Source organism: Neofelis nebulosa, chromosome 9 (assembly GCF_028018385.1).
Source record: "Neofelis nebulosa isolate mNeoNeb1 chromosome 9, mNeoNeb1.pri, whole genome shotgun sequence".
Taxonomy (NCBI): Eukaryota; Metazoa; Chordata; class Mammalia; order Carnivora; family Felidae; genus Neofelis; species Neofelis nebulosa.
The window spans coordinates 51,331,488-51,357,377 of NC_080790.1; the positions used below are offsets into that span (position 1 = coordinate 51,331,488).

The following is a 25,890-nucleotide window of genomic DNA, read 5'->3' on the forward strand; positions in this document are numbered from 1 at the left end:
AAGAAAGAAATTTGGTTATTTTTTCACAAAGTGGTTTTTTTGGGGGAGGGCACAAGAGAGCAACGGGCAGAGAGAGGAGAGGGGGAGAGAGAGAAGTGGGGCTCACCCAAAGCAGGACTTGAACTCAGGAACTATGAGATCATGACCTGAGCCAAAGCCAGATGCTTAACCAACTGAGTCATCCAGGCACCCAGTGTTTGTTTTAATTTGTTAATACTATAAGGTGTTCCTGATTTGCCACTTCATCAGTTTTCCCCCCAAATTTTGTCATCTAATCGTGTTTTTTTTAAGGTAGTCTTTTTCTTTTTTAATGTTTGTTTATTTTTGAGAGAGAGAGCACAAGCAGGGGAGGGACGGGGTGGGGCAGGATTTGAAGCGGGCTCCATGCTGACAGCAGCGAGCCAGATGTGGGGCTTGAACTCATGAACCATGAGATCGTGACCTGAGTGGAAGTTAGATGCTTAACTGACTGAGCCAGCCAGGTGCCCCTTGGCATCTAATCTTAAGTAAAATCCGTGGCCTCCCTACACCTTACAAAATCTGAGCATTGGGAAAGCATCCCAAGCGGGCGAAGACTAAAATTCCTAAAACTGCCTTGGCGTCACTAAGGTTTGGTAGACCTGGCTCTATCTGCCTGCAATTATCATTGGTTTCTCTGAGCTCTGGCATAAGTTTGCAGTGGTTTTTGCCTTTCCTCTTTGTTCTGTGTTTTATGGGTGCTTTCCTGGGAAGTTGAGAGAAGCTGTGTTGAGGACGGTTAGCCAGAACAGCCTTTGAAAACACCGTTGGGCTGAATCTCTGACAGTCCCGTGGAACAGCCAGATGCTGAATTTGAAGGTTCCTGGAGTGGCGCTGGGGCCAGTGGAAACCTCCCTTCTCCTTCCGTCCCTCGCCTCCAGGCTCCCTTCTCCCTTCTTCGGGAAGGCAAGTGAAGCCTGGCTAGATACAAGTGTCTGTGGCCCTGGAAAAGACTCTCCTGATGGCCCCAGGAGGATAAAAGCCAGAAGGATTATCTATACTCAGTCAAAAAAAATTCTGCCCTCTTCTCTGAGTTCAGTCATGGCTGAGGGTGAGTCTCCTTGTGGCTCTTCCTCCTCCATGATGCTCTTATTGACCAGAGCTCCTCGGGGTCTGTGCTCCTGACCATGGTGTGTCACCACAGCTGGGTGAAGCCCCCACCTCACAAATGTCTTTGTTGTCACTGCAGCTACTCTCTCATGAGGTCTCAGACAGACATTTGGGAGCATTGGCCCTTGCAGTGTGAGTGAGGCAGAGAGGGTGTGACCTGCCTCAGCACCTGGAGACCCCACTCTGAAGGCTGGGGGCCACCACTGTGGCAGCTTCTCCCACCACCATCATCTCCCCATCGCCAGGTGTCCCAGCCCCTGACAAGCCTTTAGGGTTTTCTTCCTCTGTATTTCGCAGTTGAGGGAAATGACACCAAAGAGTTGCATTCATTTAACAGACCCCTTATGTCTGAAGGAGGAAGAGGAATAGGAATGAAGAGATGGGGATTTGGAGGGAGGAGGACGCAGGCCAAGGAGCTAGGGTGAAGGGCCGCATAGGTGGCTGCAGTTTGGGTAGTGACGGGGTAGTGGCACAAGGTAAGGGAAGGAGTTGAGGGTCTTTATCATGATGGCAATGTAGAGCCATTCAAGGGTTTGAAAGATTAGTGACATAATGTGATTTGTATTCTTAAAAAAATCTGTACAATGACTTGGAACAGGACAAGCACATCAGGAGGATATGGCTCTGATCTGAGCGAGGCAATGGTAGCATGGGTGTGGAGAGAAGACCTATTGAGAATCTGGGAGCGAGGAATGAAAGATGAGTTTACGACTCAAGGGTAAGGTCACACTCACCCTTCCATGCCCATGCGTGCCTACATTCACACTTGTACTTCACCTTCCCCTGTCACTTGGTGCTTTGCAGAATGCATGGATACCAGCAGATGCCCACATCCCTGCAGTTCTTTCTCTGTCAGTATCCTTGGAGGGGAAGTTTTCTCTGTCAGTCATCTTAGAAGGAGAACTTGGACACGGTGGCTTTGGATTAGGAGGTAAACATCGGACAGGAGAGCTGAGAAGAGTGAAATCCCAAGGCGCAGGTCACAGGAGCTCAACAAATCTGTGACTTCATCTCACCAGGCCCTCCCTGAGAAACTCTGGAGAAAGGGTAGCCAGCCACTCCTCTGTAGACCTAACTCCCTGGGTCCTGGTCCCTGGAGAAGCTGCACCAGAGTGCCATGGTGACAGCGGTCACGTGAGAGATGTAGGCCCCCACCTTTGCACCCCGAGGACTCCCTGTACCACAGGTGGAAGGAGGTTTGGGAGCAGGACCCCTGGGCTTTCATGCAGGGCCTCTTAATTGTCTTGGGGACAGACACAGCTGAGGGATGGTGTTTCTGATTTCAGCCCTCCACAAAGGGCTCGTCTAGCCCAGCCTAGTGGGGGAAGCTTAGGGGGAGCGGCTACAAGACCAAAGGGGAGGAAACACCAGAAGCCACAGAGGAAGGAGCAGGTGCTGAGAGAGAGAAATGCTGCTGGCCTCCAGGCAACAATCAAAATTAAGGAAATGCTCAAATAAATGACAGGATGGGGGCATCTGGAAAGAACACAGGAACCAACCTGGGGGAGCCCTCAGTGGCCAAAGCTGGAACAATCTGAGCAATACAATAAATAATGTAGTGTTGGGTTGTTACCCAAAACATAAAAATTGGTGTTTGAATAAGTAAGTAAATGGGGGGAGGGGATCCTCCTTTCCCAAAAATTTCATTTATCTTATGTGGATATTCCTCCTGGGGGGTGGAGCTTAGTGACTGAACTCCAAAGAACAGAGTTTGGAAAGGCAAAAATAGTAATACTAGGAATGCCTGGGTGGCTCAGTCGGCTAAGTGTCTGACTTGGGCTCAGGTCATGATCTCACAGCTCTCTGCTTTCAGTGTGGAACCTGCTTCAGTTCCGTTTGTCTCCCTCTCTTTCCTTCCTTCCCCAGCTCATGCTTTCTCTCTGTCTCAAAAACAAAAAATACAAAAAATAGTAATATTACCATGGAGAAACTGTGTACCTTAGCCATATGATCAAGGTAAACATCACCAGTGATGTGTAGATTTACGTGCCACCTGCTATGATGCAAAGAGAAGCCACTTCACCTCTGTGGTATTCTTTCCAGAGGCTCAGAGCTCTAGTCTAGTCATGAGAAAAATATCAGTCAAACTGAAATTGAGTGGTATCCTATGAAATACCTGACCAGTATTGCTCAAGGTATTCACATAAGGAAAGGCTGAAAAACTGTCACAGACTGGGGAAGACTCAGGGACAGGATGACTAAATGCAGTGTGATTCCTTGGATTGGATCCTGGAGGAGAAAGAGGACATTAACAGAAAAATCCAGTGAAATCCAGAGTTTATTTAGCAGAAATGTCCCAACATTTGTCTCTCAGTTTTGACAATGTATCATATATTGACCTACATAAAAAAGTAAACTGAGGTGAGCTCAAATTACCAGAAACTGGGTTTATTCGGAACAAGTGGAGGAATTGCCTTTCAGGAAATGCATGCTATAGCAAGCTACAGGCGTGTCTTCTGAGAGTTTGGGCAGACTGACTTATGGGTGAGGGGTGCAAAGAGAAGGCAGTCCAGCCAGAGTCCAAGCAGTAAGTTCGTTGGCTTGAGGATGGGGAGATGATCTTTGTGGATGTTCATTGGTCAGGACATAAGTCTCAGTCTTCTGTAAATTGGGCATTTACGGGAAAACAGTCTTTCAGTTCCTAAGTTCCATTCTTCTTCTTCTTTTTTTTTAAAAATTTTTAAGGTTTATTCATTTTTCAGAGACAGACAGAGCATGAGTGGGGGAGGGGCAGAGAGAGAAGGAGACACAGAATCTGAAACAGGCTCCTGGCTCTGAGCTGTCAGCACAGAGCCTGATGGAGGGCCCGAACTCACAGAAGGCTTGATCGTGACCTGAGTGGAAGTTGGACGCTCAACCGACTGAGCCACCCACGCGCCCCCCCTAAGTTCCATTCTTCTGAGGGTGCACACATGAGATTCGCCAATTCATATCCTCCAGTTCTATTTTAGATTGGAACCCTTTCACACATGTAATGTAACATGATAACATCAGGGGAGACTGAGACTGGGTGAGGGGTGTACAGGAGCTCTCTATACTATTTTCACAATTTTTCTCGAAATCTAAAATTATTCCAAATAACAAGCTTATTAAAAATATGTATCTAGGAGATTATTGATTCAATACCAGGCGAGCTTTCTCATTCGTTCTTATGGCAGCATCGTGTTTCACTGTATGGATTTATTACTTAGGTGTATCTCATTTTACTGCACTTCCCTTTCTTGTGCTTCACAGATACTGTTTTTCTACAAATTAAAGGTTTGTGGCAACCCTCCGTTGAGCAAGTATATCGACACCATTTTTCCAACAGTAATTGTCCACTTCATGTCTCTATGTCACATTTTGGTAATTCTCATGATAGTTCAAACTTTTTCATTGTTACATTTGTTATATGGTATGCGGTCAGAGATTACAACTCACTGAAAGCTCAGATAATGGTTTGCATTTTTTAGCCAATAAAGTATTTTTAAAATTTTTGTTTATTTTTTTAGAGAGAGAGAGAGAGACAAAGTGTGAGTGGGGGAGGAGCAGAGAGAGAGGGTGACACAGAGTCTGAAGTAGACTCCAGGCTCCCAGCTGACAGCACAGAGCTGGATGCAGGGCTCAAACTCACAAATCACGAGACCATGACCTGAGCTGAAGTCAGACGTTCAACCGACTGAGCCACCCAGGCACCCCAGCAATAAAGTATTTTTATTTATTTATTTATTTATTTATTTATTTATTTAATATGAAATTTATTGTCAAATTGGTTTCCATACAACACCCACTGCTCATTCCAACAGGTGCCCTCCTCAATACCCATCACCCACCCTCCCCTCCCTCCCACCCCCCATCAACCCTCAGTTCTCAGTTTTTAAGAGTCTCTTATGCTTTGGCTCTCTCCCACTCTAACCTCTTTTTTTTTTTTTTTTTCCTTCCCCTCCCCCATGGTCTTCTGTTAGGTTTCTCAGGATCCACATAAGAGTGAAACCATATGGTATCTGTCTTTCTCTGTATGACTTATTTCACTTACATAACACTCTCCAGTTCCATCCACATTGCTACAAAAGGCCATATTTCATTCTTTCTCATTGCCACATAGTATTCCGTTGTGTATATAAACCACAGTTTCTTTATCCATTCATCAATTGATGGACATTTAGGCTCTTTCCATAATTTGGCTATTGTTGAAAGCGCTGCTATAAACATTGGGGTACAAGTGCCCCTATGCATCAGCACTCCTGTATCCCTTGGGTAAATTCCCAGTAGTGCTCTTGCTGGGTCATAGAGTAGATCTATTTTTAATTTTTGAGGGACCTCCACACTGTTTTCCAGAGCGGCTGCACCAATTTGCATTCCCACCAACAGTGCAAGAGGGTTCCCGTTTCTCCACATCCTCTCCAGGATCTATAGTCTCCTGATTTGTTCATTTTAGCCACTCTGACTGGCGTGAGGTGATATCTCAGTGTGGTTTTGATTTGTATTTCCCTGATGAGGAGCAATGTTGAGCATCTTTTCATGTACCTGTTGGCCATCTGGATGTCTTCTTTAGAGAAGTGTCTATTCATGTTTTCTGCCCATTTCTTCACTGGATTATTTGTTCTTTTGGTGTGGAGTTTGATGAGTTCTTTATAGATTTTGGATACTAGCCCTTTGTCCGATATGCCATTTGCAAATATCTTTTCCCATTCCATTGGTTGCCCTTTAGTTTTGTTGATTGTTTCCTTTGCAGTGCAGAAGCTTTTTATCTTGATGAGGTCCCAATCGTTCATTTTTGCTTTTAATTCCCTTGCCTTTGGAGATGTGTCAAGTAAGAAATTGCTGCGGCTGAGGTCAGAGAGGTTTTTTCCTGCTTTCTCCTCTAGGGTTTTGATGATTTCCTATCGTGAATGGTATAAGACAGTGGTAGCAATAAAGTATTTTTAAATTAAGATATAAACCTTGTTCTTTTTGACACGATTCTGTTGCACACTAATAGACTACAGTGTAAGTGAAACAACTTTTATGTGTACTGGGAAACAAAAAAATTCATTTGACTTGCTTTATTGCAATATTTGCTTTATTGCAGTGGTCTGGAACTGAACCTACAATATCTCCAAGGTATGCCTTTAATTTATTAACCATTTCTCTACTGATGGACATTTCCAGTCTTTTTGCTATAACAAACAGTGGTACATGGATGGTACCATTTACACGTATGTGGGAATATCTGTAGAATAAACTTCTACTAGTGCATCTGTTGGATTACAAAATACTGGCACTTATTTTGATCAATAGTGCCAAATTGCCTTCCCTAGAGGTTGAACTAATTTATATTTATACCAGCGATGTAGGAAATGACTGTTTCCCCATTACCCTTCCAACTTTGGTTCTAATCAAACCAGTTATAGAGCCAATGCACCTCTCCTTGGGTTTGATTAAATTGTTAGAGAGCTCGCAGAACTAAGGAAACCAGTTTGCTTCTTAGGTTACCAGTTTATACAAAGGGTATCAAAGGTGCAAATGAACAGCCAGATAAAGAGGTATATCAGGGTTTGTCCAGGAGGGATCTGACCCCAGGAGCTTACATCCTTGTGTGTTTCAGGGTGCACCACCCTCCTGGCACAGGTTGCATTCTGGTTCACTAACCTGGAAGCTCTCCAAACCCAAAGTTCAGGGATTTTTTTGGAGCCTCATTATGTAGGTGTGGCTGATTAAATCATTGACCGCTGGTAATTGAACTCAATCTCTAGCCCCTCTTCTCTCCCTAAAGGTTGAGGGTGGAGTTTAAATTTACAAAGCAGTTTGGTTTCCCTGGCAACCAGCTTCCTTCCTTAGGTTGCCTAAGGGCTTTTCAATAGTAACCTTATTAACATAAACTGTGTGGTCGAAAGAGCTTGTTATGAATAACAAGACACCCATTTCACCTTTCCCACTCAGGTACTGAGGACAAAAGACCAAATATTATAACAAAAGATGATCCCATTGCTCTAATCCCTTAGGAAATTCCAAGGGTTTTGGGAGCTCTGAGCCAGGAACCATGGGTGAAGACAAAAATATATACTTATTATAAATTACAATATCATAGGTTTATAATAGTATGTGGTAGGCAGAATAGTGGCCCCCAAGGAATTCTGTGTTCTGATTCCTAGAATCTATGAACGTGTTACCTTACATGACAAAAGGGACTTTACAGATGTTAAGGATCTTGCATTGGCAGTTTGTCCAGAATGTTCTAGGTGGGCCCAATGTGAGGTGACTTACAAGGGCCTTGATAAGTGAAAGAGGGATGCAGGAAAGTCTGGGTCAGAGAAGGAGTTGTAATGACAAAAGCAGAGGTCAGAGTGACAGGATTGGTGGTTTTGAAAGGAATGCAATTAGCAGATAGAAGCTGTGCAAGGGGAGGAAATGGATTCTCCCCTAGATCCTTGAGAAGGAACACAGTCCAGCTGACGCGTTGATTTTATCCCAGTGAGACCCATTTCAGACTTCCAACCTACAGAACTATAAGAGGGATACATTTGTGTTGTTTCAGGGCACTGTGTTTGCGGAAATTTGTGACAGGAGCAATAGGGAACCAATACATGGTAGTGGTGGTGTAATTTTTATATTTTAGAAAGATGGCTCCATCACCTCTCCACCGCTTCAGAACACTTTCGTCTCTACCCTACTTCCTGTTGCAATGGGTGAATATCCCAGCCTCTGTCAACAGCCAGTGGTAACTCCCCAAAAGACCATCAGTAAAGTTCGTTTATCTCGTTAAGCTTGGTTTGTTAGACTCACTGCAATAAGGGAGAATTCCACTTGCTGGAATCTTAGTGGTGTCTCCAAATAGAGACACGAGGACAGGATATATATAGTTTTAGGGCCAGGGCTGGGTGATTTTAAGGTGGGTCTTGAAAGGAGGAGAGCTGGTTAGGATCGAGCACGTGTATAACCGTTTTGGAATGGTGGGCATGAGGTGAAGTCATTAGGTGAAGGTCTGAAGGAGTCTTGATGAACAAGTCATTTTAGTGGGGTCACGGCCTCATCTCCCAGGAACAGATATCTCCCGGAGCCACCAGCTAAGTTATTGTTACTGGATTTCAGTATTGTTTAATACAAGGACAGGACAGTATGCCCTGTCCCTGTATTGTTAAATACACGAACTGGGACTTAGGCTGGCATCAACTCTCACCAGAAACTCCACTAGTGGTCTGGACCTCATTCCTTCTCTTTACTCAAGGACTTTGTCCTACAACTTTGTCTCTCTCTTTAGCATGGTCATTTCTCTCTCTGCTAGATCATTCCATCTTGAGAACTAAACTAAACTAAAAATCTCCCCACAAGGCCCCTTTGACATCTGTCCCATCTGTTTCCCCTTATAGAAAAACTTCTTGAGAGAGTTGTCCGTGGTCATTGTGATCACCTCTTTACCTTCCGTTCCAGCCACTCTCTCTCCTCTGCCCCATACAACCCCACCACATTAGCCTTCCTTAGGCTCCCAGAACATTTCAAACATGTTTCTGGGGTGCCCGGGTGGCTCAGCCAGTTAAGCATCCGACTCTTGATTTTCGCTCAGGTTATGATCTCACGATTCCGTGAAACTGAGTCCGTGTTGGGCTCTGCACTGACAGCTGACAGGGTGGAGCCTGCTTGGGATTCTCTCTCTCTCTCTCTCTCTCTCTCTCTCTCTCTCTCTCTCTCTCTGCCCCTCTCCTGCTTGCACTGGCCTCCCTCTCAAAATAAATAAATAAACTTGAAAATAATCACCACCACCACAACAAACTGTGTTTCTGCCTGAGGGCTTTGCACTATCTGTACCCTTTGTCTGACCGGCTTCCCCCTCACCCACCATCTTCACCTGGCTGGCTGCTTGTCACTCAGAGCTCGGGTTAAATGTCATTTCCTCAGAGACACCTTCTCTGACCATCAATCTACACATTATGTGTGCAGGTGCTATTAGGCGACTCTGCTTTAAAAAAAATTTTTTATGTATTTTTATGGTGGCAAGATATATACATAACAACATTTACCATCTCAATAATCTTAAGTGTATAATTGGGTGGCATTAAGTACATTCACATGGTTGGATAACCGTTGCCACCAACCATCTCCAGAACTTCTTCATCTTCCCAAATTTAGACTGCATATCCATGAAACAACAACTCTCACCCCCCCTCTGCACCTCCAGCCCCTGCCAACCGTGATTTAATTTTGGACTCTATGAATTGGCCTCTTTTAGGTACCTCATGAAAGTGGAATCACACGATATTTGTCATTTTGTATCTAGCTTATTTTAGTTAGCATGACGTCTTCAAGGTTCAACCATGTTGTGGCGGGTGTCAGAATTCCATTCCTGGGGCCCCTGGCTGGCTCAGTCGGTGGAGCATGTGACTCTTGATCTTGGGGTTGTAGATTCGAGCCCCCTGTTGGGGACAGAGATTACTTAAAAATAAAATCTTAAAAAAATTCCATTCCTTTTTAAGGTGGACTCATACTCATATATATATATATATATATATATATATATATATATATACATATATATATATATAACATATTATATGTATACATACACAGAAAAGAATGGACACTTGGGTAGTGTCCATCGTTTGGCTATTGTGAATAATGCTATTGTGAATATTAGGGTACAAGCATCTGTTCGAGTCCCTGGTTCCAGTTCTTTTGGATATATACCCAGAAGTGGAATTGCCAGATCATATGGTAATTCTGTGCTTAACTATTTGAGGAACTGCCATGCTTGTTTCTACAGTAGTGACACCATTTTATATTCACACCAATACTCATAAATGTTCCAATTTCTCCACATCCACACCAACCTTCGTTATTTCCTCTTTTTTTTTTTTAAATAAATAATCTTCCTAATGGGTGTGAAGTGGTATATCACTCCATTTTAATTCGATAAATAGCCCCTGTAAGTAGCTGAGATTTTACACATGCATGTGACACACACACACACACACACACACACACACACATATTTTTCTTCTTCCCCCCTATGCTGTAAGCTCTGTAAGAACAAGGATTTTTGTCTCTCTCGTTTACCACTGTGTCTGTAGCATCTGAGAGTACTTCGCAAGCAATAACAACAGTAATGACAAGAGCCACAACAAATGCCAGAGCCAACATTGTTGGCCAGTAAGCCAACACTTACTATGTGCCAGGCACTGTTTTATGACAATATAATCATGCTGTAAGAGAGGTGTTCTTATCATCCTGATTTACAGGGAGTTGAGGCACAGGGTATTTTCCCCAGGTTACACAGTTAGGGTCACTGTAGTTGCTCAAAAAATGATTTTGGGATGGAAGTGCAAAGGGAATGAATGATGGGGAAGGAGGATTTTAGGGAAATGAGTTGGTGAACTATTGCAGAGTCCTGGCAGAAGATGTTAAACCTTGCCTTCTGATGGTAGCGGTGGTGCTAGACAAAGGGTGGGGGAATCCAAGTCACCGCGGATGTAGAACCATTGATAAGACTGTGGTGTAAATGTGTATTCAGGAACGTCTCTAGTGTGCACAGGATGAGCTTGTCTAAGACGGGCACATGGGTTGTGAGAGGGAGGTTAAGACAGACTTGTGGAGATGAAGGAAAAACTAACCCCAGACACCCCTGATCACACCATACACATTTGGACTTGGTTTTTTCCAGCGTAGCACTTGATTGTATTCTGTCTTTGTGAAGTTGCCTGTTTGCTGTAGAGAATAAGGTCTTGAGCTTTTACACGGGCTCTTACTCTGCTGATTTCCTTCTCTCATTCCAAGGAGGCAGTTTGGCTTTGGATACCATGGTCTCAGAGCCATCTACATGGCAAGACACAAATGAAAGTAGTCAGAGGAAAGTCTGAGTTCCTCAGTGGCTTCATCCTAGGCTATCGGGAGAGGGAGCATGCTAGTGTCTGATGGGAGAAGGCTAAAGTGGAGAGGGTAGAGGGGAGGGCAGAGTTTTTCAAGATTAGCGAAGTGACTTAGGGGTTCCCAAGCATGTGGCCTGTCCCCTTGGGGTGCCCCGTGGGGGTAGTGAGACAGGACAAAAGGATGGCCATCTAGTGTACCCCAGACGCCAGGGTTACTAACCCCACAAGGCTTACTTAGGGGAAGGGTGGTTTGGAGACTGTAGAGCAACTTCATAGGACCCCCGGGGCAGGGACAATGAACATGTCAGTTGAGGAGCCCCTCTGAATGTTCTGTTCCAGACAATACCCTGGGCCTCTGTACAAGCCTGAATTGAGACTGAATTTCTGCCAACCAGAGAGTTGAGGCAGATTCAGTTTGATTGAAGGGGATTATAGTAATGCACCAATTCTTGCGTGCCTAGTTTATAAAGCAAAATTTCGACCTGCTTTGTGTGTAATAGTTGGCTTGTCTAGATGAGATGAGACACTCTCCAAATGCAGGGATCACTTTTTATCATTCATTTGGTCAATAAAGATTTGTTAAGGACCTACTGTATGCCAGGCACTGATCTAGATATTAGGAATACATTAAGCAGATCAGACATGGTCCTGCAGCCTTGGATTTACAGCGGGGGAGGAATGAATGAATGAATGAATGAATAAATAAATAAATAAATAAATAAATAAATAAATAAAAACAAGTATATAATTAGAAGTGGGGATGAGTGCTATGAAGCAAAGGAATGGGGTCTTCATCTTGGCAGCCAAGATTCTAACTTGGGAGCTAGCCCCTAAGCCAGTGCTGTTACCGCAGAGGAACTCAGTGCACTAACTCAGCCCCCACCCGCAGCTCCGCTACAGAAGCAACACCTTGACCATGCCCCGAGGTCCCTGCCTTGATTTGCTGCTTCTTTAGTGGCCAGACCTGCCAGATCTTTTCAGTGCGGACTTTCAATACTTCAAACACTATGCTCAAGTTGTCAGGCACATCAGTGCCATTGTTTGTTACTGGCTCTGAGGAGTGACTAACCTAAGACCTACTAACTCCCACTCATCCTGCGGATAGCAACAGAAATGTAAATTGTGAAGCCTGAATGGTCCAGTGTTTGAGGGGCCGTGAGATGGCTGGTGCAGCTGGAGGGCGCAAACACAGGAAGAGCGGTGCAGGATGGAGCTGGGTGGCGGGGGGTAGGGAGTCAGGAGGAAGGTGCACAGGATCATGGGTTAAGTTTGGGTTTTGTTCTAAGTGCAGTGGGAACGGTGTGAGGATTTGAAGCTGAGGAATAGCTGTCTCATTTGTGTTTTCTTTTTTTTTATTCTTCTTTATTTTTTATTTTTTTAATATGAATTTATTGTCAACTTGGTTTCCATACACCACCTCATTTGTGTTTTCAACCATATCCCATCATGCCAGGTATTTGGGTTAATGACTTTTTGGTTGGTTGATGATTACTTGCCAAAATGAATTAAACTAGTGGGTGGAGGGGAGAAGCCCTCTGTGGAGATGGCTTCCTTATGGCTAACAAAGACTGACAAGTTAAAAACCCAAAAGTTCAGGGTTGGAAGGCCTTACACGTTTCCAACTACTTAAAAATTTTTTTTAATGTTTCTTTTTGAGAGAGAGAGACAGAGAGAGCATGAGTGGGGAGGGGCAGAGAGAGAGGGAGACACAGAATCCGAAGCAGGCTCCAGGCTCTGTGCTGTCAGCACAGAGCTGGATGTGGGGCCTGAACTCATGAACTGTGAGATCATGACCTGGGCCGAAGTTGGACGCTTAACCCACTGAGCCACCCAGGCGCCCCTCCAACTGCTTTAAAGTAGAGCAGCCCCGTGACAGTCAGGTCCTGGAAAAGTTGACAAGTTGTCCTAATTTACTCTTGCTTTGTTTCTCCCTTCTCCAGTCTGACAAGATCATTGGGGAAGTTTTTTTTTTTTTTAATTCCCTGTGTTTCCTGTGTTATGTTGGTGTGTCAGAGATTCCAGGCAGTGTATGTGTAGAGCAAAGTAGTGAGTGAAGCTTACCATTTTCAGGGACAGGCAGATTAGGGTGAGAGGAAGAAAAGCTGTTCACACATGAAATGAGACCTTTGGGCAAAGGAAAGGACCCCCCAAAATCATGATGACAGAAGTTGTCTCAGGCAGGAGCATGTGGACGAGGTCGCAGTTCCTTACTAAGCCCTATGGAAACATGGGTGATGTCAGTATGATTGTGACCTCAAGGGTCTGGCAGAGCAGGAGGGTGACATCACTGCCCAGGGGACCCAGTGAGCTCAGACTCCAGGGAGGCCTCCTCACAGCCCCTAAAGAGGCGGGAGCAGCAAACATGATGATGAAGAGAGCCCTAGGGGCTGAGCTGCTTTCATCGGCTGTTCAATTATTGTTCTTTTCCTTCACCCTCCTGCCGGCATAGAATTGTACCTCAGGACTGTGCAGAGAGACAGAAAGAAGGAGCACTGAGGCTCTGTACCCAAGACATGGTAGGTCGTGTGGGGTGAGCTATCAGCTGGGGCAAGCCCCTGTCCCCAAGGAGCTCATGGTACAGGTGGACAGACAGACTTGAAAACCAGTAAAACAGGGGCGCCTGGGTGACTCAGTCGGTTGGGCGTCCGACTTCGGCTCAGGTCATGATCTCACGGTTTGTGAATTCGAGCCCCGTGTCGGGCTCTGTGCTGACAGCATAGAGCTTGGGCCTACTTCGAATTCTGTGTCTCCCTCTGTCTCTGCTCCTGCCCCGCTCGTGCTCTGTCTCTCTTTCTCCTTCAAAAAGAAATAAAAAAACATTAAAATGGAGATGGCAATTTTTGTCTCACAGCAGGATGACTGTGAGGAGTGAATGAGAGAAATCATATCATGTTCCTAGAACCTAGCAAGTGTTTTTTTTTTTAAAGTTTATTTAGTTATTTTGAGAGAGAGAGAGAGAGAGAGAGAGAGAGTCAGAGAGAGGGAGACAGAATTCCAAGCAGGCTCCGTGCTGTCAGCTCAGAGCCCAGTGTGGGGCTCGAACCCACAACCTGTGAGATCATGACCTGAGCTGAGATCAAGAGCCAGATGCTTAACCAACTGAGCCACCCAGGCACCCCCCCCCCCCCCCCCCCCCGGAATCTGGCAGGTATTTAATAAATGGTAGCTGTTAGTATTGCCACTGCTTCAGATCACACGGTATGACAGAAACAATGTGGGGTCATGTATTCATACAGTTGACTCGGGAACAACATGAGTTTGAACTGTGCAGGTCCACTTATATGCGGATGTTTTTCAGTACATTTATTAGAAACGGTTTGCTGATTTGTGACAATCTGAAAAAAAACTCTCAGACAAACCGTGTAACGGTTGATTTGCATTTCCCTGAAGGTAGCTCTGTGAAGAGGTCTTCAAGGTGATTTGGAGGGGGGCTGAGAAATTATACGATTCATTATACTGATGTGGATGCAGATGCAGAGAGACTTTGAGTGATTTGAGTAAGGTCACTCATAAACTCGTGGCAGTGGAGGGTATGGGTGAGATGGCATGGCCAAGTGGTCAGGAAATGGGTCTTGGAATCAGGTGCACTTAAGTATGAATACCAGTTTCAGCATTTACTAGCTGTGAGACTTGAGGTATTACCTAATCTCTCAGCTTTCTCATCTGTAAAATGGGATACATGATATCTACTGCAAAGGATTACTGTAAGAATTTAATGATGTATGTGAAGTGATTACTTTGTGTATTGAGACTGGTGCACAGAAAAGTGCTGAATACATTTTTAACTACCAGTGCTGGAACTGAATTAAAGGCCCTCTGAGTCTTAGTTGAGTGCTTTTCTGGTCATTCCATGCTGACCTGACATTCTCTCTATTTAGCAGGCATTCAGATTAGGCAGGCTGTCTTCACTGGAGCTTTTGTACACCCCTCACTCCAGACATCCTTGCTGGTAACAGATCTCTGGATTCAGTGGGGCCTCAAAAAAGCTGCTGACAGTAGCAGAAGCTAGTTTAATCACTACTATACATATCCGGTCTGCATACCAGTCTTCTTCCTGTGATGGACAAAAAGTTTTTTGCTGAGCGAGATGCTAAAATGCTGAAGGGACCGTCTGTCATGTATTTTAAGGGAACTTTAGAAATATGAAAGGCTCCATACTTTCCCTGCCCCTCCTACATCTGTCTGGGGTTGTTTAAGCATGAGTAATTAAATAAAATGAGGACAGCCAGAGATTATCTAGAAACAGACAGGTTTGGCAACTTGCTCATTTCTTGGCAAACACCAGGACTTGTAACTCATTCTCCTCACTATTTGTTTATTTTTAAAATGTGTTTTCAGTTAATAACTACCATTTTTACTGAAAAAAAGCAATATATGCACAAAGGAAAGAATTCCAAGAGTGCATACATAATTAAAAATGATCTTTCTCTTACTTCAGCCCCCTTCCTTCCGATCCCTCTCCTGGCTACCACTACTGTTAACAGTTTCTTGGGTATCTTTTCAGGGATATTCTATGTCATATTTCATGTATATATGTAAGCATATATATAAATATTTATTCTTCTCAAAAAATAGAAAACATATTCTCTATACTGTTTCATGCTTTGCTTTTTCCCGACATGCTTTGCTCAACCCGACAATTTGGAGATAGTTTCGTATCTATACAGAATACAGAGTGTTTTCTTTTTCTCTCTAATGATTGCATAATAAATAATTCATGGCATATGGCTGGAGCAGAAATGATTTATTTTTATTTATTTATTATTTTTATTTATTTTTTATGTCATATAATAGTTAAGTTTTCTTTATGTTTTAATAAGTTATTTATTTCAACGTTTTTTATTTATTTTTGGGACAGAGAGAGACAGAGCATGAACGGGGGAGGGGCAAAGAGAGAGGGAGACACAGAACCGGAAGCAGGCTCCAGGCTCCGAGCCATCAGCCCAGAGCCTGACGCGGGGCTCAAACTCACGGACCGCGAGATCGTGACCTGGCTGAAGTCGGACGCTTAACCGACTGCGCCACCCAGGCGCCCCTTAATAAGTTATTTAAATTCAACTTAGTTAACATGCAGTGTAGTATTGGTTTCAGTAGAAATGATGCATGACCTGCATATAACACCCAGTGCTCATCCCAACAAGTGGCTTCCATAATGCCCATCACCAATTTAACTCATCCCCTCAACCACCTCCCCTCCAGCAACCCTCAGTTTGTTCTCTGTATTTAAGAGGCTCTTATGGTTTACTTCCCTCTCTGTTTTATCTTATTTTACCTTCTCTTCCCCTATGTTCATGTGTTTTGTTTCTTAAATTCCACATAGGAGTGAAATCATATGATACTTGTCCTTCTCTAATACACTTAGCTTAGCATAATACACTCTAGCTCCATCCACATCATTGCAAATGGCAAGAGTTCATTCTTTTTGATTGCCAAGTAATATTCCATTGTGTGTATGTGTGTGTATCTTCTTTATCCTTCATCAGTCAATGGATATTTGAGCTCTTTCCATAATTTGGCTATTGTTGAAAGCACTGCTATAAACATTGGGTGCATGTGTGGAGCAGAAATGATTTGGCCTCAACTTCCAGTTTGGTTCTTGCATGCCTTTTTTTTGTTGTTGATGGCACACAATTCTCCCAGTCACTTTGCTCCGAACTGTGGAGTGATACCCAAGGTCCTCCATCCCCATATCTAGTAAGTCATGCCAGTTCTACTTTTTTCCATTTATTCTCTTTCATTCTCATGGCTACCTCCCTGGATTAGGCCTTAAAATTCTTATAGCATTCAGCTATCTCCAAATTTTCTTTTCTTTTCTTTTTTAATTTTCTTTTTTATTTTTTAAAATTTACATCCAAATTTGTTAGCATATAGTGCAACAATGATTTCAGGAGTAGATTCCTTAGTGGCCCTTACCCGTTTAGCCCATCCCCCCTCCCACAACCCTTCCAGCAACCCTGTGTTTGTTCTCCATATTTAAGAGTCTTTTCTGTTTTGTCCCCCTCCCTGTTTTTATATTATTTTTGTTTCCCTTCCCTTGTGTTCATCTGTTTTGTTTCTTAAAGTCCTCATATGAGTGAAGTCATATGATTTTTGTCTTTCTCTGACTAATTTCACTTAGCATAATACCCTCCAGTTCTATCCACGTAGTTGCACATGGCAAGATTTCATTTTTTTTGATTGCAGAGTAATACTCCGTTGTATATATGTGCCACATCTTCTTTATCCATTCATCCATCGGTGGACATTTGGGCTCTTTCCATATTTTGGCTGTTGTTAATAGTGCTGCTATAAACATTGGGGTGCAAGTGTCCCTTCGAAACAGCACACCTGTATCCCTTGGATAAATGCCTAGTAGTGTAATTGCTGGGTCATAGCGTAGTTCTATTTTTATTTTTTTGAGGAAACTCCATACTGTTTTCCAGAGGGGCTGCACCAGCTTGCATTCCCATTTTTTTTAATTTTATTTTTAATTTTTTAAAATTTATCTTTTTTTAAGTTTATTTGATTTGAGAGAGAGAGAAAGAGAGAGAGAGAAAGAGAAAGAGAGAAAAGGGGAGGGGGAGAGAATCCCAAGCAGGCTCTGTGCTGTCAGCTCAGAGCCTAACACCAGGCTGGATCCCACCAGCCATGAGATCATGACCTGAGCCCAAATCAGGAGTCCAGCACTTAACTGACTGAGTCGCCCAGGTGCCCCTCCAAGTTTTGTCTCTGCTCATGTTGCACAATTGCTCTTGATCACATTTCCTAACGTCAAGGTTCTGATTGTGTCACTCTTCTTTAAAACCTCGGGTGGATTCTCATTCATTGTCTTACGTAAAAACTGAAGCAGTGATCAATAAATATGATTTTAAAATTCTAACCTGGGTAATTTATTGAATGCAAATCCCTGGATCAGGATGTTCAGAGGGTTTACACCTTTAGTCTGTATTAAAAAAAAAAAAAAAAAAAGTTTACAAGTGTTCCAGATGCAGTTGGTTGTTTGACCAAGTGTAACCATCAGAGTACGGTACGCAATTTCTCAGCCCAGTATTTCTCTTCAGGGTGCATTTGCAACCCCATCTTTTACTACTGCTTCTCTACACGCCAGTGCATATGAAGTTTTTGTTGGCTTTCTGGGCACTCCTAACACCTTCTAGTCACAACTTTTAAACTACCAGACCCAACCTTTCTATGAATCCTTCATAGCCAGAAGTAGCCCTGAACTCGATTTACACGAGTAAGCTTAACTGGCTTACAGCCACATTCTATCTTATCTTACTTAGTTTGGGGATTCTCCAACCCCCCTCCCACCCCCTTTTAAAGCTTGTAAGATCGCTGCCTGCGGAAACCCATTTTGTCTTTTATTATTTGAGTGTCCAGAGCCTTGTGCACTTTGTAGCAAGGGCCTTAAAGAAGAAGCTGTAGAATCAGTGTCATTTCCTAACTTGATCACCATTGCACATGCGGTATCTTTAACTGTTCCTGGCTTATAGTGGGGCTTTCAACACGTATTTGTGGATTCAAAGAATAAATGAGCGGGGCTCAGGCGATCGTTGCCTAGTGAACTACAAGTCCCAGCGGGTATTGCGTGGGACGTCGGCGGACGCGGTGATGCAAGGGGGCGTGCCGAGCCCGAGGGAGGGGTCGTCCTGCGGGTAGCCGGAGGCCGGGGAGGTTCTGGAGCCTAGGGTGAGAGAGGGAACGAAAGGTGAGCGGGGCTGAAGGAGGGGACGCACTGCCTGGCGCCCCCAATCTATGGAGAGGGGTAAGATGGCGGAGGCGGAGAGCCTGGAGACAGCGGCAGAACACGAGCGGATCCTGCGAGAGATCGAGAGCACCGACACGGCCTGCATCGGGCCCACCCTCAGGTACCCCCCGGGGACCGGGGCCACCGACGGGCGGGTACGGGCTGGACGGGGGCCAGGCTCCTTCGGGGCTGTGTGCCTGGCCGGCCGCCCGCAGGGCCAGCGCCAGCCCCCCGTTTCGGGGATCCCGGCGAGCGACCTCCACCCTGGGCAAGGCGGGTCTCCCTCCACAGCCCGGACATGGGGTCCCTACTCGACCGCCGACGCCCACAGCCCAGTTACTCCGGAGGCTCCGCTTGCCTTCCTCCAGGCTGGGGCAGCCTTGGTTCTGCCTCCGAGGCCGGCCCTGAGCTGGGCGACTAGAGCGCGCCCGGCAGATGGTGGCTTTTAGCAGATCTTCCCCCTGGGGACATCACCCTTCCTCTCCGACTCAGACCCCATCCTGTCCTAGACATAAGTCCTGCTCTACGGACAAAACAGAAATTCACTCACAGTCTGATGATGGGAAATTACACTCTTGCCTCCATAAAATCACAACCACTTCTCAGAAATGAGTTTCTGAAAATCTTAGGCCTGGAAGGAAGTTTCCCTCAACCCGCGCCCCTCTCTGGGTAGCGGGCACTTGTTGAACCCTGTTAGTAAGACGACCTCTTCCAAAGGTGCAGCCTCAAGGTAGTCTCATCGCTGAGAAAAAGTTGTCACCCCTTCTGCCCACCCCCGCATACCATTACTTTGCCCTCTCACCCCCATTCTATTTGTAAATGTCAAAACAAACTCCACCTACCTCAGCTCAGTGTATTTAACAAAACTTAGGTACCACTTACTATGTACAGTGCAAGAAATTGTATTCAGCAATTTACAAGTGAAACTTATTCAAACTGCAGAACAATCCTATTAAGTACTGTTATTATCCTCATTTTACAGATGAGGCACAGAAAGGTTAAGTGACTTGCTCATGGTCACAGAGAAAATAAAGTAGGGGAGTAGTGATTCCTACTCAGGCTCTCTGGATCCAGGGTCTGCATTCTTAACCTTTTTTGTTATGTCTCAATTGGTGATTATCGTATACTATACTTCCTGTTAATTATTCACCAGATCCAATTTCCAACCACCTTTTCCTTTCCCCTCAGTTTACTAGTGCCCTGGAACTTACTCATTTTCATCCTTCCTGTTGTACCTCCTGATCTTCATGCAGTCAGTAGACAGATAATTCTACCCACCTTGCACAGTCTTGGGGCACTACTTCTCCCTTCAAAGGAGTTATTACTCACTGCTTGTTGTTTTTTTGTTTTGTTTTGTTTTGTTTTGTTTTCATAGGGAGAGTTGTCTCATGAAAGAGTGTTTGGAGGAGGGGCAGGCTGGAGACTCTACTCCTCATCTCCACCTGCACATCTTTCTTCTCCAGGGCACAATGGTAGCCTACTTCTCTCTGTGCCATCTCTGGTCATGACCATCTTTAGTAGTTTGCCTTTGTCCTTCATTGCATTGGGATCATGACCATCATACTGCTTTCTTTTCCCATTTTCTTGAGCTCTTAAGGGTGAATGATCCTTATTTCATTATCTTTACTTTTATAAAAACTGCAGACTGCTTATCAGTATTCTAAGTGTGTTACTATCGATTATTAATATTTGGTTTTTATAACACAAAATGTTACTGGAGTTACTGAGGATGCTGTTTCAGTATTTAGCTAAGATATTTGGCTACTGAGCCAAGCAAAGTTCCCACTGGAGCATCTGGGATTGCTAGAGTTTTAAAGAAGGGTTCTTTATCAGAACACCATTAATATTGTCTTGAGTTGGTTGTGGTTTTCAATTGCTGTCCTTGGTTTATATGATAAGTGACTTTAATTTAGTGTTGTCAGTATAGTTTGTTGTGATTTATTATGTTAATTCTCCACTGAATCATAATGCATATTTGTTCAGCCAAATTTTGGCCTGTAACTTTCTAGTGTATTGATTCAGGATATATGCATTAGGATTAAAATACATTACCTTTTCTCCCTAAAATTTGCTTTATTATTATTACTGAATTATTTTTCCACTGGAAAGTGGGGTTTTGTGGGTGTAGGTGGATGAAGGGATCTTTTGCCCAAAGGGGACATGGTTTAAAAAAAAAAAAAAGGGTTTGAGGGGCTCCTGGATGGCTCAGTTGGTTGGGCATCCAACTCCGGCTTAAGTCATGATCTCGTGGTTGGTGGGTTCGAGCCCCGCATCAGGCTCTGTACTGATGGCTCAGAGCCCAGAGACTGCTTCAGAGTCTGTGTCTCCTTCTTTCTCTGCTCCTCCCCTGCTCACGCTCTTTCTCTCTTTCTCTCAAAAATAAATAAAACATTAAAAAAAAAAAAGGGGGGGGGTTTGAGAGTTAAGGCACTAGCCTACCAGTTTTAGTTGCTTTTCCGGACTCCCTGGATCATTAGTAGGGGCTCTTCATTTTTGGCCTCATCCTGTCTTTGGCAGATAACCCTAAATCTTACTATCATCCGCAAACATTCAATCACTTGACATTCTGTAAATCAAGTACTAATACCCACTGTCTTTGTCTTTAGTCTACATTGTTCCTGTCCATATTCATAGAGGATGATCTCATTTTTTCCCGTTATCCCATTTACAGGCAGCAGCATGCACAGACTTGATGTTTCAGAGCCCATGCCTTACCCTGGATGCACCTCCATCCTTATTACCTCCTCTCCTTTTCCATCGCAGTCATTAAATATATTTAAGGCAGTAGGCTCTCTTCCTGAACTCTACCCTCAACTGTTAATCTCATATGCCTCTTCCCCTCATCGTAGTCCTTTCTGTTTCTTACATCTTTTGAAGTAGTATTTCTAAAGCACCAGATTCTTAGCTGTTCCTGAATTAGGTTTTGTAACTGAAGAGGAACTAAGGAACAGACAATAACAGTGAATTGGTAGCAGATATAAGATAATAAGGTATAAGATTATAGCCATCCCTACAGTTCCTGCTCTTCACAAAAATCCATTTAGCTACATTGCTTAACCAGACTCTTTCCTTTGCCAACTATTACTTGTGAATCATGACTTACTTTCTTTCCCTTCTGTGATACCAAATTATTCTTCCAATCCTACTCCTTTTGGTTTGCGAAGCCAGAGTAGCTTGACTTTTTCATTTTATATTTATCCTTATTTTAATCTTGAACAGTGAATGCAATGGTAGTCAGTTTCCATATACCATAAGAGAGAGTGCCTCTCCTTTTTCATTGTATTCTGAAAGGCCCAAGCATATCTGCACATATAGAGGCTGTTGCCCAGCAAATTCTTTTGGGAAAGCAGCCATCTCTTTCTTCTCTGTCTTTATCTTAAAAATTATTTCGTTAGGGGCGCCTGGGTGGCACAGTCGGTTAAGCGTCCGACTTCAGCCAGGTCATGATCTCGCGGTCCGTGAGTTCGAGCCCCGCGTCAGGCTCTGGGCTGATGGCTCGGAGCCTGGAGCCTGTTTCCGATTCTGTGTCTCCCTCTCTCTTTGACCCTCCCCCGTTCATGCTCTGTCTCTCTCTGTCCCAAAAAAAAAAAAAAAAAAAAAAAAAAAAGTTGAAAAAAAAAAAATTTTAATAAAAAAAAAAAAAAAAAATTATTTCGTTAGCTGCAAGTCCTAATTTGCAGATGAGGAGAGAGGCCCATAAGATATTAGGGCCTGTCTTGCTTTTAAAATGATATTGATTCCTGCTCTGTACTGCTAATACTAAAATATTGATCAGAAATCACTCAAGAACAGTAGCTCCACATTTTCATATTTCAAATCCCATCTCTATATTTCTAGTCTTCTTTCATATCACTTCATATAATATCACTTTCATATAACATTCAGGAGAAGTCATTTTCTAATTTTGCTCTTTGGATACCAGCAATTAACATTCAGTCTTTTTTTTTTTTTTTTTAAAGTAGGCTTCATGGCCAGCGACCCTCAGATCAAGACTAGAGCTCAGATCAAGTTGATGCTTAACTGACTGAGCCACTCAGGGCCCCAACATTCAGTCTTAACTGCTATTTAAGATTTTGTTTTTAAGCTTTTAAATTTAGCAGTGAAATATACTGCCTGTAAAAATACAGCTCTATGGAGATATAATTAATATTCCAAACAGTTCACCCATTTAAAATATACATTTCACTGGTTTTAGCATATTCACAGAACTGTATAAACATTACCACAATTTAGTTTTAGAACATTTCCATCACTTTTTTTCTTTCTTTTTCTTTTCTTTTTTCTTTTGGTGACATAGCAAGTTTTCAGGGCACATCCATGTGGTTGCTTGTATTGGTACTTCATTTCTGTTTATTGCTGAGTAGTATTCAGCAATACTGAATTGTATTATATGGATATACCACATTTTATTTATTCAGTTGATTGTCATTTAGGTTTCCTTTGGGGGCTGTTAGAACAATGCTTCTATGAACATAAGCGTACTAATTTTTGTGTGGACATATGTTTTTATTTCTCTTGGGCATATACCTAGGAGTAGAATTTCTGGGTCATATCATGCTCCATGTTTAACATTTTGAGGAACTGCCAAGCTGTTTTCCATAATGTCAGCACCATTTTACATTCCCACCAGCAATTCATGAGGGTTCCAGTTTCTCCACATTCTTGTCGGCACTTGTTATGATTTTTTTTTTTTTTTTTTTTTTATGCTAGGATCCTAGTGGGTTTGAAGCTGCAATTCACTGTAGTTTTGATTTGCATTTCCCTAATGGCTAATCTTTTCATGTGCTTATTAGTCATTTGTTTGTATCTTCTTTGGAGAAAAGTCTATTCAGATCAGATCCTTTACTCATACTCAGTTTTTAATCGGTTTGTCTTTCTATTGTTGAATTGTAGGAGTTCTTTTATATTCTAGATATAAATAAATCTCTTACCAGATATATGATTTGCAAATATTTTCTTACATTCTGTGAGTTGTCTTTTCATTTTCTTGATGGTATCATTTGCTGCACAGAAGTTAAATTTTTATGTAGTCCAGGGGCGCATGTGTAGCTTAGTTGGTTAAGCATCTGACTCTTGATTTTTTTTTTTTTTTTTTTAAAAGCTATTCTTTTTTTTAATTTTTTTTTTCAATGTTTTTTATTTATTTTTGGGACAGAGAGAGACAGAGCATGAACGGGGGAGGGGCAGAGAGAGAGGGAGACACAGAATCGGAAACAGGCTCCAGGCTCTGAGCCATCAGCCCAGAGCCTGACGCGGGGTTCGAACTCACGGACCGCGAGATCGTGACCTGGCTGAAGTCGGACGCTTAACCGACTGCGCCACCCAGGCGCCCCCTGACTCTTGATTTTGGCTCAGGTCATGATCTCACGGTTTGGGGTTTGAGCCCTGCGTCAGACTCCATGCTGATAGTGTGGTGCCTGCTTGAGATTCTTTCTCTTTCCCTCTTTTTCTGCCCCTCTCTCCCTCACACTCTCTCTGAAAATAAATAAATAAGCTTAAAAAATTACTTTGTAGTCCAGTGTATCTATTTTTTATTTTTTTCTTGTGCTTTCCTTCTAGACTGTTGCTTTATATACTTTGTTAGAAATCTATACTATTGGTCTAGGAACAATTTTTTTTTTTTTAATCTTGCTTATTTAACTAAGTTGTAAATTCGGTTCTTACAGGAAACAAATTGGGTGATGTTTTCAAAAACTGTTTCACTTAAAGTCATTTGATAATTAAATATGGGGACCTGTTTTCCTCATTTGCTACCTCTGTGCCTTTGGCCACATGGCTTTGTTTTCCATTGTCTGCCCTCCCCCATTATCTAAGTTGTACAAAAGCCAGCTAATCATAATCTTTGGTTCATGATGTGTTATCATTATTGGCACATGCGTGGACCTCTGTAAGCAGTTAATTATTTTTATAAGCAACTGACCACCCAAGTGGGCACATTTTTCTCTTCTGTTAAAATGGAGATGATACCATATACATTGCAGGGACAGTATTAAAAAAAAATGAGATAAAGCATTTTTCACGGTACCTGCCATGTAGTAGTCACTCACATAATATGAGTCATCTTCTGCCTGTTACCTTTGAGTTTGCTTTGTGGCCTTAAGTCTATTTTGGGAGTTATGTTAGTTTAGTGGCTGCTGGTCTTTTTTTTTTTTTTTTTTTTTTTTTTTTTTTTGCTTGCACTCACCTATTTGAGGGATATAATATTCATCAATAATCAATCAGACCTATCAAAATAATTATTTTGGGATGGAGTGGAGAATGGAGGAAAAGACAGGAAACAAAGTTATAAGAGCCCCTCAGGTGATTCTGATATACTCCCTCCTTGACAGTCAATGAGGAGAAAGAAATTATCTCTCATTGCTGATTGCTTATTTTTTAATAATAGCTCCCTTTTAAAAGTAATATTTTTATATTTCAATTATAAATGTAATGTGATTTTTATTTCTTATTTTTTAAAAATGTAATATGATTTTTTTTTTCCAAAGTTTATTTTTGACAGGGAGAGAGAGACAGAGCATGAGTGGGGGAGGGCAGAGAGAGGGAGACAGAATCCGAGGCGGGCTCCAGGCTCTGAGCTGTCAGCACAGAGCCCCATGCGGGTCTTGAACCCACAGACTGTGAGATCACGGCCTGAGCCGAAGTCGGACGCTCAACCGACTGAGCCACCCAGGCGCCCCAAAATGTAATATGATTTTTTTTTTTTTTATTTTATTTTTTTTTTTTTATTTTTATTTTTATTTTTTTTAACGTTTATTTATTTTTGAGACAGAGAGAGACAGAGCATGAACGGGGGAGGGTCTGAGAGAGAGGGAGACACAGAATCGGAAACAGGCTCCAGGCTCCGAGCCATCAGCCCAGAGCCTGACGCGGGGCTCGAACTCACGGACCGCGAGATCGTGACCTGGCTGAAGTCGGACGCTTAACCGACTGCGCCACCCAGGCGCCCCAATGATTTTTAAAAATAAGAAACAGACAGTAAAAACTTAATCCTACCACCCTGTCTAAACTCTTAGATTTGCATATTTCTTTTTGGCGTTTTACATATATAGTTTATTACATTAGGTATTAGAAGAGTACCATCATGTTTTATCTTGGTTTTCCAGTTAATAGGTTATATACAGTTTCGTGCATTGTTATACATTATATAGCTATATTGTTTTAGTGGCTTTATTCATGAATTTACTCATTCAACAAATATTAATTGAGCAACATTTATGC

At 43.0% G+C, this 25,890-nt stretch overlaps 1 protein-coding gene and 1 long non-coding RNA gene across 7 annotated transcripts in view; both read left to right on the plus strand.

The window, feature by feature from the left end:
- The first annotated feature begins 1,230 nt into the window (after positions 1–1,230).
- On the plus strand, positions 1,231–2,729 carry LOC131486201 (uncharacterized). The gene is made up of 4 exons (XR_009249231.1): positions 1,231–1,373; positions 1,727–1,846; positions 1,933–2,059; positions 2,415–2,729. It is a non-coding gene; the product is annotated as an uncharacterized LOC131486201 (long non-coding RNA).
- Positions 2,730–13,281: 10,552 nt separating this feature from the next.
- EXOC6B (exocyst complex component 6B) overlaps positions 13,282–25,890 on the plus strand; it is a 626,910-nt gene continuing 614,301 nt past the window's right edge. For 4 of the 6 annotated variants that reach the window (XM_058683713.1, XM_058683714.1, XM_058683718.1 and 1 more), the window contains exon 1: positions 18,554–18,793. In XM_058683713.1, coding sequence (XP_058539696.1) covers positions 18,681–18,793 — 113 coding nt within the window. In that variant the 5' untranslated portion in view covers positions 18,554–18,680. Of the gene's footprint in view, positions 13,463–18,553; positions 18,794–25,890 lie in introns of those variants that run through there. The other 2 variants (XM_058683716.1, XM_058683715.1) reach the window with 2 other exon arrangements.